The sequence below is a fragment of the Lagopus muta genome, chromosome 3 (assembly GCF_023343835.1).
Source record: "Lagopus muta isolate bLagMut1 chromosome 3, bLagMut1 primary, whole genome shotgun sequence".
NCBI classification, from domain to species: Eukaryota; Metazoa; Chordata; class Aves; order Galliformes; family Phasianidae; genus Lagopus; species Lagopus muta.
In genome coordinates, this window is record NC_064435.1 from 28,206,562 (window position 1) to 28,219,821 (window position 13,260).

General features: G+C 42.8%; 1 protein-coding gene across 12 annotated transcripts in view; it reads left to right on the forward strand.

Moving 5' to 3' along the window:
- Positions 1–12,485, forward strand: part of PAG1 (phosphoprotein membrane anchor with glycosphingolipid microdomains 1) — a 107,904-nt gene extending 95,419 nt beyond the window's left edge. For all 12 annotated transcript variants that reach the window (XM_048938599.1, XM_048938606.1, XM_048938604.1 and 9 more), the window contains 2 exons: positions 1,932–1,991; positions 2,990–12,485. In XM_048938599.1, coding sequence (XP_048794556.1) covers positions 1,932–1,991; positions 2,990–3,340 — 411 coding nt within the window. In that variant the 3' untranslated portion in view covers positions 3,341–12,485. The remainder of the gene's footprint in view (positions 1–1,931; positions 1,992–2,989) is intronic.
- Positions 12,486–13,260: the final 775 nt, after the last annotated feature.

The following is a 13,260-nucleotide window of genomic DNA, read 5'->3' on the forward strand; positions in this document are numbered from 1 at the left end:
TCTTCTATTAAAACTGGAGGGACAGAATACTTTTTCTAAAGTTCTTTTTAATCAGAAAAAGCAGCACAGATCTCTCTTTTCTCCCAAGTCTCTCCAGAGTGAGCAAATACAGGAAGAGTGGTAGAAATGCTCTGTGTGTGCGTTTGGCTGCTGCCCGTCTGATTTCAGACCAGCACAGCATGAGGATGGGCAAAGCATCTCGTGCTAATGCCCCACGGGAGAATGGTGTCCTTGTTCTGGTGCCTCAGTCAGGAACATAGCCAAGCCAACAAACACAAAATCCAGTGCTGTCGAGGAACTAAAGGAAAAGGGATGGAGAACAAGGATGTCTTGTGTTTGCATTGAGGTTTCAAATGTGATTTATAATATTGCTAGGTACAAACTGTTCAGGAGCGGGTATTTTTTTCAGTTTCCAACATGGTGATATCCTTCAAGACCAGTGTCATGGGTTCTGTGCTTAGAGGAAAGAATGCTACTCAGTATGAAAACAAGGGCTGTCAGCACGTGGGGGTATTTCTCAGGACTGGATGGGAAATTGCAGAAGTGCCCACAGATGCTCTAATAAAAAAATGACTTCACTGCAGAATTTTGCTCGCACACATTTGTTTTAGTGGATAACAGTGGTAATATTCAGCTACTCCTCTGGACAGAAAACATCCTACAAATAAGAAAGAATAAGCCAAGTTGCTGTAGTGTAGCAGATCCAGTAAGGGGCTATGCTAAAATGAATTCAAACTTCTCCTTTTATTTTTTGTTTTATCAGTGAGTAAACAAAGCCCAGGTTGAGGAGCAGGTCCACCAGCCAGCAGGTCAGCAGCCACGAGCCCCAGGGTTGACTTCAAAGTCTTCATCAGACCCATCTCTGGGGCTTGAAGCTTGGAATTGATTAAAAGTAAAAGCACCAAGAAAGGTGGAAGTAGGAAGGAATTTGCTGTCAAGAACCTGTAGGGAAAAAGTTTTGTGTAACTCGTATACGTTTCTGGAAACAATGTTTCTGCGACCATGCTAAAATGGTGGAACTCTATTTCTCAATCTTGGTCTGCACTGGAAGGCATCTGATGTTCAAGGTGGAGAATGTGCATAAAACTCCAAAACATGGCCTGTTGCAAATAGTGCTGAAGGCTCCCTCCCAGCCACCATGAGCAGGAGGTCCACCAGGTGTGCTGTGGTGGGGAGGAATCCCAGATCTGCTGGAAGGTGGCCAGGGTAGAGGACCTCAGACATGTTTTGTAATAGTCAGATGGTTTTTCCAGTGTTTCATGTTTCTTTGTTTCTTTCTTCCTTTTTTTTCCCTGTGCATTCCACTTTGGATTCTTGAAGTTACACAAAGCCTCTGTTCTTAGGTCACTTTGGCACATGAGCTGGACCAGGCAGACCTCAGAGAATGTAGCTTCCCCTTTCAAACCGAGTTGAAGCAGGTTGTGTCCACATGTGTGGCTCTGAGGCCGAGGGCACCTCTGAGCAGCAGCTGCATGGTGGAGGGATTCGACTGCCTTGCGGTGCTTCCAGAGCTACTGAAGGAAGGGCACTTACCACAAGGAAGGCACCAGTTCATGTAGTCCTTTTGTATTCTGGGAACGTACCTGAAGATGTACCGTAGCTCACTTTTAATTGCACAGAAACCTTTGCAGACTCTTTCTTGCTTCATTGGAAGTCTGAAGGCAGGGACACAGCGCAGCAGAGTTTGTTTTAAGCATTACATTATATTTGCTCTTTTCAGGTCAGCGTAAGAGCAGATACATTAAAAAGCTCTACTAACCTCAGGGCTGTTATCTCCAGAGATGTACGCTGGAAATTAGCTCCGTGAAATGGAACTAGTGAGCAAATGACCATAAAATACAATGTATTGATTGTAGTGTGAGGGTTTTATTGTAGGTATCACACTGTTGACTGGTAATGAGCCTTTTTTTCTTTCTCCTTTTTTTTTACAGAGGCTTAGTTCGATGTCTTATAAGTCTCGAGAGGAAGATCCATCTCTTACAGAAGACGAAGTAGGTTTCTTGGATAAAATTCAATAATGAGCTACAGACCTTTTTTCAGGCAAAAATTAGCATAAGCTCTGCATGATTAAGCAGAATCTGTGGTGAAAATTGTCTAAAGGGAAAATGGAAGCCTAAGTTTTTCTGTATAGAATTCACACTGCCACATTCCTGAAATCAGAAGCATTGTAGCCTGTGGTTTTATCAGGCCAATAGGTTGATAAAAAGAATCAGAAAATAATAGGAGTCCCAACTCGCTGATGGTTAGGGCAGCAATTTGGTTTGGATTCCGAGTTTGACATGTGCCCCACCTTTCTCCTGCAGAGTGTTCAGGGCTCTGAAGCACATATATTATTTTAAGTGTTTATTGGTCAAATTAATTGAAGAGATTGAAACAAAGATGAAAAAATGAAACAAAAATTGCGTAATATGTAATCATGTCCAGTGCTCCCTTACAGTTTACAAGTGTGTTCTCTGGACATAAAGCAAACACGGCCCCGGCGGTGAGCTGGGCGATCTGGTGCTTGTTGCTGGGGAGGCACTCCCACACAGGGATGAGCACACTGCTCCTTCTGGCTTCATGCCATTCAGTGCTGAAAAGGGGATGAAATACAAATGGGCAGAAAAGTACTGTTTTGAGTTTGGTTAGCTAGCTGCTACTATTAAAATACAAGAGGCAAGATCTGAGAGCATCCTTCTGCGTTCCAGCAGCTAACGCTGATCAGCCATCTGATGCTGTCTCCTCATTTAGCCAAAGTTGGTTCCAGGACCATAGGAGGGCTTTCAGGAGCTGACAAAGCCGGTCCTTTTTGTCTTGGATCTGATTTGCCTTCATTTCTGGAAGGAAAAAATCGCTGCATAAACGCATGCAAGATGAGCAGTTTTGTAAGAAAGGATATGTTTCTATTGGCAGGTCTAGTAAATAGTCAACATGCTGGTGGTGGGAGGGGTCAGACTGACACACAGGTTTTACAACGTGTAAGTACTCAGCGGGCATCTCCTTTTCCCAGATCTCAGCCATGTACTCTTCAGTGAGCAAGCCAGGACAGGCCATCAGGGCAATGGATTCTCCTTACACCTGTATTCAAGAAATCACATCTCAGAGGTCCCCGTCTGTTTGCAGCGGCCTCTATGCGAGCGTGAAGGACTTTGAGAACACCCTCAGTACTACCAGTGTGCCTCAGTCGGCGGGCAGGCCCAACGGGGAGCTGGAGCCCGACTACGAAGCTATCCAGGCAGTGAGCCAAGACGAAGACAGGACCTTGTCTGTGCCTCACACAAACCACATTGCTCTGTCGGGAGAGAATGACTATGAGAGCATAGGGGACTTGCAGCACCACAGGGATGTCACCAGACTTTAACTACTCCGGCATCTGGGTTTCAGCCTTTGTGTTGTCTGCTGGTGTTTCAAAGGAGCATGCGAAACAAGGAGAGGGAAGGGCTTCTCATTTTGAGGAGCAAAGCTAAGTGCAGAACAGAAGGTGTGAAGAAGCCGTGTACGTTTCAAGCCAGCGAGTGATATCTGTGGGTGATTCTGGGCGGTGGACAGAAGCTTACAGGAAGGTTAATTTTTATTGTTGGCTTTTTATTGTTAGTTCCTAGACGGCCAGAATTCAGGAAGGGGCGCTGTGTTTGTCATCCTGATAGGGTTACATACCAAAAAGACTGCCTTTACGCAAAGCTAGCTTTTCATTTTATTTTGTGTCAGTTGCTTCAATGTGTTCTTCAAGAATCGTTTTTCATCCACGTTCGGGAATCCACTGAGCAACTTGCAGACCGCCATGCCTCAGTCAGGTGGACTCTGAGGGCTGGGAAAGGTGTGTCAGCATCTCTTGGGGAGCTCTAATTCAGCCTGGTAGGACCGTGAGGGTTGAGGTGGGGTCAGAATTCCCATTCCATTGTCATTGCAACTAAAGTGTAACAGTAGTAACTCCAAGCCACAAGGGACATAATGCAAATGGACTTGAATTAATTCCATAGACTTTTTCCCCCTCCCTGCCTTCCTCCCTTCCTTCCTTCTTCCCTTCCTCCCTTCCTCACTTCCTTCCTTCCTCCCTTCTTTCCTTCCTTCCTTCCTTTTTTCACATCAGGGGCTGTAGAATGTGTACTTGCAGTATTTGAGATGTGTACTGGTATTTTTAGGATTTCCTGTTTAATTATTTGTGAAATACTGTTTTAAAATGGCAAGCAGCACCCTTAGCATTCTCGCTCTATCCCCCCAACATGCAAACATGTACCTGCACATACACATGCAGGGCATTGGTCATGTTGCAGAAGGTTGTACAAATGAATATTACCATAATGTTTAGTCTCGCCTTAATAGTGTTGACTCATCTTTTGAAGAATTTTGCCCTTTTTTTAAAGACTTAAAGTATTTTAGTATGTTTGACTAGTGCATTATATAGGAAAATTTCTGTACAGTGTTGAGTGGATGATGTTCTTCATTTTTACAGCACATTTTCATCTTCAAAGCTTTTGTAGGTTAACTTACTGCTTTATATAATGAGAGGAATCCTGTTCTTTCTTTGGGTTTTATTTGTTTTTGCTTTATATCTTTTTCCTATTTTAGAAGTACTTAAAAGAACAAATCCTATTTTATTTTTTTTTTACATCTTCTTAAGCAGGGTTGTGGAGCACGCCTTGCTATTTTTAAGCTCAAAATAATGGAGTCTGTATAAAAGAACACTGACAGAAGGCCAAAAAGAAGGCAGGAGAGTGTATTTTGTGTGGGTTAGCCACTGGTCATCCTTGTTCCTCACTAGGAGGAGCAGGAGAGTCAGAACTGGTGGGACCAAGAACTTCTTGGGGTTCTGACAAGCAGTTGGAAAGCCACAGTCTTTCCAGAGATATGAAGTTTCTCTGTAACTGCTGAAAACAAAGTACGGTGCTGAGATGAAATAAGCAGGTACTGGACTGATACTCTTGTTTTCTTCAAGAATAGTACAATGAACGGTACAGTAGTACAAGAATAGCCCAACAGTAGAGAATGTACATTATATTATATGCATCTGTACACAGTTATGTGTACATTTTTGTGTGTCCCTGTGTATGCTCACATACACAGGTGCTTTGTAAACAGGCATAAACTGTGGTCCAGACTGGGTAGCCTTCACATAACGTTCACATAGGTACTATTGGCATGTGCTTGAAGGGTAGTTTATTTTAATGCCAGATAAACAGTATTTAAACAGGGATTGTCTCATTCTGTATCAGCCTAGCATGTGTTTAGCATGGGTTCAGTTGGTACTGAGGTTTGATGCATGAGATTGAGTCCTTCTCAGACCACTGGCCAGTGCACAGTGCTTGGTACTATAAAGGGCAAACACAGCTCTAGGTACACACGCTTCCTAGAAGTAAGCTTACAGCTGGATGAGGTGCAGTGGTTTATGAACACTGACTGTACTGAGCATGGCTTTGAGGAGCAGTGCAGTTGGATGCCCACAGAAAAACACGGACATCATGGAGCCCATCCTCACACACAGTGAGGTGACACACCTGGGCCAGGCTTTTCTTTAGAGTGAGGCCATGCAGTCCAGTCTGCATCTGACTTGTTCTTGGTTGTGCTGCTGTGCTTCCACAGCTGCAGCCTTTGCTTTCACCTCACTGCAGTGCTTTTTAAAGCTGACTTTGGTCTTCCTTTCCTGTCAATGTTCCCTTGAATGTGAATTTGTGAAGTTCACCTTTGACTGTTCTGTCCTTCTGCTTCACATTGTTTCAGGCTAAAGAGAAAATGCCTCGCATTTCAGAAGATCTGTGCCAAGTTTGGAGACTCTTTGGAGACTTGGCTCCGTGTTTGCTCTTTGCTCCATGCTCTCTGTATGTTGTCCTCAGTCTGACACCTACAGCATAGTGGGAGCCATACCCCACTCTGTGGTTTCCACACGCATCTCAGGATGCAGTTATCCTTTAAGGACTATCGTACTTGTTATATGGATTACTGCTTTTGAAGAAATAGTAGCAACGTGAGGTTTGTCAGGTTCACAGATGCAATTTCATCAGCAGTTCAAAGATAAAAAAATAATAGCAATTAACAGTAGCAAAGAAAAACTTGGAGGTCTTGCTTGCAAAATTTTAAGCTGCAAAAGAGAGAATAAAGCATCACCCTTAAAGTAAGCCTCACCAATATCAGTGAGTCCAAGGAAAAAGGGCCTGCCTGCTCATATTCATTCTCTTTCCAAGCAGAACCAGGACTGCTGGATGGGAAGAAGGGCAGTGAGGCTCAGCCTGTTCTTTCCTTTCTTTCCCCTGTTGGGAAATGCTTTGTCTGCTTCCCCACTCAGCCTCCAACTTCAAGCAGGTGACATGATAATACAACCACTGTTCCTTACAGCATTCAGTCCCAGCTGCCATCCCTGATCTGTTCGTGATCAGGTTTCAGGCTCTGGCCAGGTCAGTTTCCTCTGAACTCCCCACAGGAGGACTTGCTTACAGCCCCGCAGACCCTCAGCCCGCTCAGGCTCGGGCTCTGGGCTGCTGCATGCATGGCTGCCCTCACCCCCAGACCCAATGAGCCATGAAGGGTTGTTCACCTCCTGAACAAGGGCAAGTAAGGACTTACATCCCTGCAATCTCCATTATGTAGTCTAATGCTAAAGAAAAATTATTTTAGAATTTAGTTCAAGGTTCTGAAATGAATAGTTACATCACTTGACAAAAAAAACCCTTGTTTTCGTTTCCTCTCGCCAGAAGTAAGATCTGCTCTTTGGCTGCTGTTGCCATATTTCTTTTTCACTAGTATAGTGCATGGAAAGATTTTCCTAGCAGCAGTCTTCAAATACGTGAATTTTACTGGAAAGAAAGGGGAGTTTCTTCTACTTATCTCTTCATTGCCATTTGTTTCACTTTCGTCATATTCCCAAATAAAGTCAACATGCCGAATGAAGTATTTGTTACGTGATGATCTTTTCTGGGACAGCTTCACAGGTGATTTCTTTACCTCCATTTGTTAGCATAACTGTTCAAGAAACTCAACTTTTCTGTAGTAAAGCCAAGTAAAGCCGCAATGTCAGTGTACTTACACTACTGAAAAGATCACTTCTGATTCCCTTCTGGGGACAGGTAGAAATAAGACGTGCAGTTTGGATGAACTTCCCTGAACCTGTCTCCTGTGGGACTTCCAGCCACATGCTGAAGCCAGCAGTCCCTCTCTACAACAACGAGTTCAGAATTGCTTTCTCAGTCACAGTGAAACATTTGTTTAAGGATACCTGTGCACGGGCACGAACATAATTGCAGCAGTTAGATCAGCTATAGTGCCTTTTTTACCGAGTACTTCCATACTCTTTTTCCACACTGTGTCTGACACAAAACCAAAAAGAGTGTTTCCTCCATTTTTTTGTGGGGGAAACAGCTTTGGAAACAGTTGGAAACAGCTTTACAGTCACATCAAATGCACTGGACCTCAATTAGCCTCAGTTTAGCAATAGCCTCTCACAAACTTCCTCTAGAAAGCCCAGCAATGTAGCTACGATAATTAACTTTGCAATAAGAATGATCAGTCTTCTTTTGAAGAAGCGATGTTGTTCAACAGTAAGTATTCAGGGAGATGTGGTCTGTGTCCATATCAACTGTGAACAATTGGCAGCTTCAGTCTTTGTACTGGCATCAATTACAGGCTTGCTGGTATGCAGCAGGCCTTGCAGGGTGGGGGAACTGCAGAGAGGAACGGGTGCTGGGGCTCGGGTCCATCAGTCACACAAAGCTGGGCCATCCCACAAAGCAGCTGGCTGAGGGTCAGCCGCCTTGTTCCATAGGCCCTCGTGTACTGTGCCTCCAGGGAACCCATCTTGCCAGGATTCCTCTGGGCTCTGTCCTTCTCCATGGCTCCCTGAACAGCTCCTCTCGCTTGTCTTGATCAAAATTCTGTATACACGGTGCTCTCTGTTCAACCTTTCAATGGTGCTTTTATACAATGCTGGATAAATAGGTTCAATGTGCTTTCTGAAAGCTGACATGTAAAGCTGTGACACAGAGTGTTCTCTCTAGCATTTTCTACTTCACAGAACTTAGTGTTAGCTGTGTTGCTTTGCAAATGGCTGTCAGTGCTTCCCTGTTTCTCGCTCACCTTGCGCAGAACTGTCATGCATAGCAAGCCCAGGTTGGGTGGTAGAGTTCAAAAGCAGCCACTCAGGTGGAGCACCTTGGCCTGAGAGCAGTTAGATATGTGGCAGTGTGCAGTGTGAAGCTGGAAACAGCATGGATCCCAGCTGAAGGGCTTTATTCTCTCAGCATGTATATAAATGTGTTTGCACAATAACTATAAGAATTCTATTTCAGCAACAATCAATTTAATTTGGACCAAATGCCAAACAGGGATTTCTGCTCTTTGGTACTTAATAGCAGGTATTTCAGAACAGTGTTATTTATTTAGGTTGGGACATGCCTTAATAAGGCTGCTGTATGCTTCACAAGTAACTTGGTGAGTGTGTAGCCTATGGAGAATTAGAATGCTGAAAGGTATTCAATCTGATGGCTGCTTCTGGGGTGACATGCTGAAGACTTCCAAAAGCAAATCTCTTCCCGGGAGCAGGGTGCACAATTGCTATTAATATGTCTTAATGCGCTTGTGCTGAAGTTGATTTGCAGCGTATCTTCTGAGATGATCCAGGCTGAAGACAATGCCAGAAATTATCTCAGCCTCAAAAATTACATCAAATAAACAAACAACAGAAGAGTATTTTTCTATCCCTTGCTACTCAGCCAGATACCAACTTGTTGAGGATTATGCTGAGAACAAGTGCTGTGGATGGAGCATCACAGAGATGAAAGCAGTGAGTTCCTTTTCTTCAAGGAGAGAGAACCCCATTTTGTTGAGTGAATATGAAAGATCCCATGCTCAGCATTCTTATACCCTCAACAAAAAGCATTAAACAAATCAGTTGCCTACTTCCCATCAGTTGCATTAGGATATCATGTACCCTACACTGCTCTTCCATAGGGACAACAGAAGGATGAAAGCTTTTTTCTGATGCAAAGTTCTTATAGTTGACTTGATTAAACTTACTTTATGTGTAAGCCATAGATCAGCAAGAGAGAGCCTTCACAACATAGATACATTTCACCTAACTCTATATGATTAGTTGTAGGCAGAATCACTACAACATCTTCAGGGTCTACACTTGCTTTGACCTGCTCACATATCTAGCTTGAGCGCTGCAGTTTGCTTAGCACAAGTATGAGTTATCACTATATTATGTATCCATTAGCTTGCCTGATGTTTGGACGACATAAATCTTACCATTCTGATTTGCCAAGCTGTGAGGTTTGGTTTCTGGAAGTCTTCAGTTTCAAACTGGCCAGAAGGACAGTGACACAATGGGGCTTTGGGCAACCTATTCTCATGGATGGTGTCTCTGCCCACAGCAGGGGCTTGGAATGAGGTGGTCTTTAAGGGCCCTTCCAAACCAAACATTCTGTCATTCTGTGATAGCAAAGTGCTGAAAAATAAAGATGTTTGTGTAAAGGTAAACATGCTCACTGTTAACTGCATAGCAGCTTGTCAACTATATGTGCTACTCCTTTGCTGCACGCATTTCTAAATATCAGCTTTCATTTGTGATGTTTGTTCATTGTTATAAAAACAGTCTGATAGATTTTCATCATCTAATTTTAACTAGAATATTTGTTATACAGAATATAAAATGAGATCTTTGTTCGGTCTAAAAGGCAGCTGTGTAATTTCTTATAGTTTATGACAATGAATCAACATGCTTAATGTATTTACAAAGTACATAAGTAAGATGTGACTTTAAAATGCTTTGTTTTGGATTTCAGAATGCCTCCCTTTCACTTCATGATAATGTTACCAACTTTGTAATTTTAACCTCGTAACACTGGAGAAGTGTTTTAAAAGCTTACAAATCTTGTTACTTTAAAAAGGAAAAAAAGCACTGGTGTTCAGCCTTCTGAATGTTATGAAGAGGCGCTCTGAATTTAACTTTGAGCGTAGTTTGCATTTTATTTACATAACTGCTCCTCCCTGCCTTGCTTAGCTGTCTCTGTCAGTTTTCTCTTTTGTCCTTGACAAAATATGGTACCTGGCCACTGTCCAGTGGGCACAGAGGCTGCGTTGCTTCGCAGTGCTGCGTGGGATCTTCCTGATGTGCTGCTGGGATGTAGAAGCCCGGACTCGCGCTCTGAAGTCATGCATTTTGGGGCAACCACATCCTGTTTTGCAGACTTCTGTGGAGGTCTTCACTTTCTTTCAAGTTCAGCCGAAGTTGTGCAGCTTGCAAGCACTCATCTGATGGGTAAAGATGTACAGTAAGAGGTGAATTACTGCAGCATTTAAATGCATTAGTAAAAAACACCTAAGAGCACAATAACCTCCTTTCTCACCTGTGTGAGGACAACATAACTTGGTCTTTACCTCTGACTCTACTGGAGAATGGCCACAGAACAAAGCTCCTCTGGATATCCTACCAGCAGGCAGTTCCATGCAGCTATTGCTGACTGTGAATGAGCATTTGGATCACCTGTGGCTCCCCATGTACCACCTTCATGCTTTCCAGTAGGCCTGTGGTGATGACACCTGAAGAGTGATGACAACTCTGTGGTGATGACAAGGAGGAATGGTCCTTGGCTTGACAGGCCTGAGCCTTGGAGCCTTGGAGCTGAACGTGTGCTCAGAGTGAGCCTGCAAACCCAGGGAAGAGCATTTAGTGGCAGGGCAGGGCAGGTATTTCCTACTGTAGCAGCATGGAAGAGGTCAAAGGAAAAATAGCTGAGCATCATTTGTGCTGCATCCATCTTGCAGACAACCTATTCATAAAAGTAGAAGAGATTGCAGTGAAGTTGCCAAGAGTCACATAAGGGATGGGTGGAATTGCTCTCTCACTATTTCCCCAACTCAGAGGCAGTGTCAGGAGCACAGAGGATCTTTTAGCAAGCCTCCAGGCAGCATAAACGAAATGAAAATAAACTGTATATGCATGTGCTTTTGTCCCATGATAATCCCCAGTGGGCAAATGTAGGTGGCACTCATCTAAGTACCATCAACCATGTGCAGATTTGGACTTCCACAGATGCTTTCTCAGCCAAAAAAAAAAAAAAAAAAAAGTGAAAACTGAATGATTTCACTGAAAAATAATTTATATGAAATGAGGGTGCAGGATTAGAACCTAAAAGTTTAGGAGATGTTTGGTTTGGTGCTAGGTACTTTTCTTTGTATTTTCAGTGAAATGAATTTTCTTTGTGGACTGACACGACCTCCATAGGAACAACAGAAAACACAGAGTTTTGGTCTGCAGGTATTTATCTCCAATAGCTGTTACTAAAAGCCCGCCTCAGTAGAATTCACTTCAAATTGGATGCTATAGGAGCTTCAGCACACAATGTATGGAACATTGCCTACTTAGAAGATAGTGGATAAGTATTTTCAATTACAGGCACTTGTTTATTTTAACCATTGTTTTATAATGGAAAAAGTATTTATTAGCAGAGTGGTTTTCTAGCAATATTCTCTCAAGGAAAGTTCTAGCAGCAGATTGTGCTTTCAGGACAGCTATTTGATTTTCTGGTCACTGGAGAAGAACTTCAGACATCCTCTAACCAGCATGACCTTCTGAACAGAGAGGATTAGATCTGGCTCTGGCTCTCACAGAGCGGATACGGTTAAATAAGCTGTGCAGTTCAGCTCTGAAGGTAGCAAGAGCAGTTCAATGAAATGACTGTAATATATAAACCTGGAGTCAGTGCATGCAGACTTCCAAGCTGGCACTGCTGAGCCTTGTTTGCTACACGATTGGTTATTTGGCTTGCTACCTTTTTGAAATCAATATGGTTTTATTAACTGCACTGCAGACACCAAAATGCTGTAGTATTGCAGAATGTGTGCTCCATAAATTGCAGCTTGACCGTAATTGCAGGGCTTATGCTACTGTCAGAGCAGCTCAGAGGCAGCACTAAGTTGCATTCTGTAAAGTGATAAATGCCATGACGTTCCCTTCGATGTTTTGTAGGAGTACACACAAGTTGATGTAATTTAGTCATACCCTTATTCAAAGAATCTTCATCTGATACTTCTAGCCAACCCAGCTTTTGGCTGCCGAAAGCACAGTAGGTTATTATGGTTATTTACAGTAAACGTAGATGAGTTTTATGTAAATATGTCAGGAGAAAAAAATATGTTACTGAAACGTATGAGGCCGTTATCTAAAAGTCAGAACATAGGTCAATGATATAAAATGCAGCTTTCATTTATGTACAGCAGTATCCTAATATTTGCTTCTTTACATGGGGGGAAAAAGAAATTTAAGATTCTGGCCTGTGTACTCTGAAAGCATTTCAAATTGGCTCTGCTATTTTCTCCGGTTAATGTATTTACAAATGCCTTTTGAATGGATTGGAAATCCGTGTCGATTATGTTGAATGAGAAATGCTACATTGCAGTGAAATCAGTTGAATTAAAAAATCCTGGGAAAACAGATTGGACTGAAATCTATATAAAAATCCAGTCACCAGATGGAATAAAACACAATAAATAAGATTTGTCTTTTTTTATTATTATTATTCTGTGCCTCTTTTTTTGCTGTTGTTCGTTTGTCTGTATTCTTAACAAATGCTTTATTTAGTCCTTGCAGACACTTGCTTTTCTGCCTCCCAAAGTCTGCATTATTTGATAGACTGTCGCTTGTTCTCATTTCATTATCTCAGGAGAACTTTTAAGTGTTCTTTGTATTATGCAGCACCATCCTGCCCCCAAAGCCACAATCCTGTCAAGATTCAAGCAGGCACTGTGCAAATTTTAAATTGCCTTTAGAATGAAGCAGAAGCTCCTTCAAATAAGGTGGTACTGTGCTCTTTAATGAAGGTTAAAACATTGGTCTTGAGCCTGTGAAAGTTACATAGCTCTCAGCATTTTCAAAGAGCAGCAATTACCAGCTTAATGGGTTATTTTCTGAACTAGCTATGGCCTTCAGTTCCTTTTTCTTGGCTCTCCAGGTAACATTCCAGCCATTAGCAGTGCTGCTCCGTCAATAGCAATACTCTCCTTTGTGCAGAAATACTTGCAGAGCATCCTGAACCATTTCAGAGACAGCTGAACCAAGTCTGCAGCTGGATACATAACACAAGTCTGTGTTCTGCACCTAAACAACACAAGGAAGTATCTTTGTTGAAGTATTTCACTGGAGCGAGGCTTCTTCATACACTCCAGAATGAGGTTCAAGTGGTGCACAGCCTGCTGGGACTCAATGTCCCCTACAGGTTGGGCCCTTACCCTCAGTATCTTCAATTACAGATGAGAGAAGAGCAGCTTTACCCAATTAATGCCACCCAATAC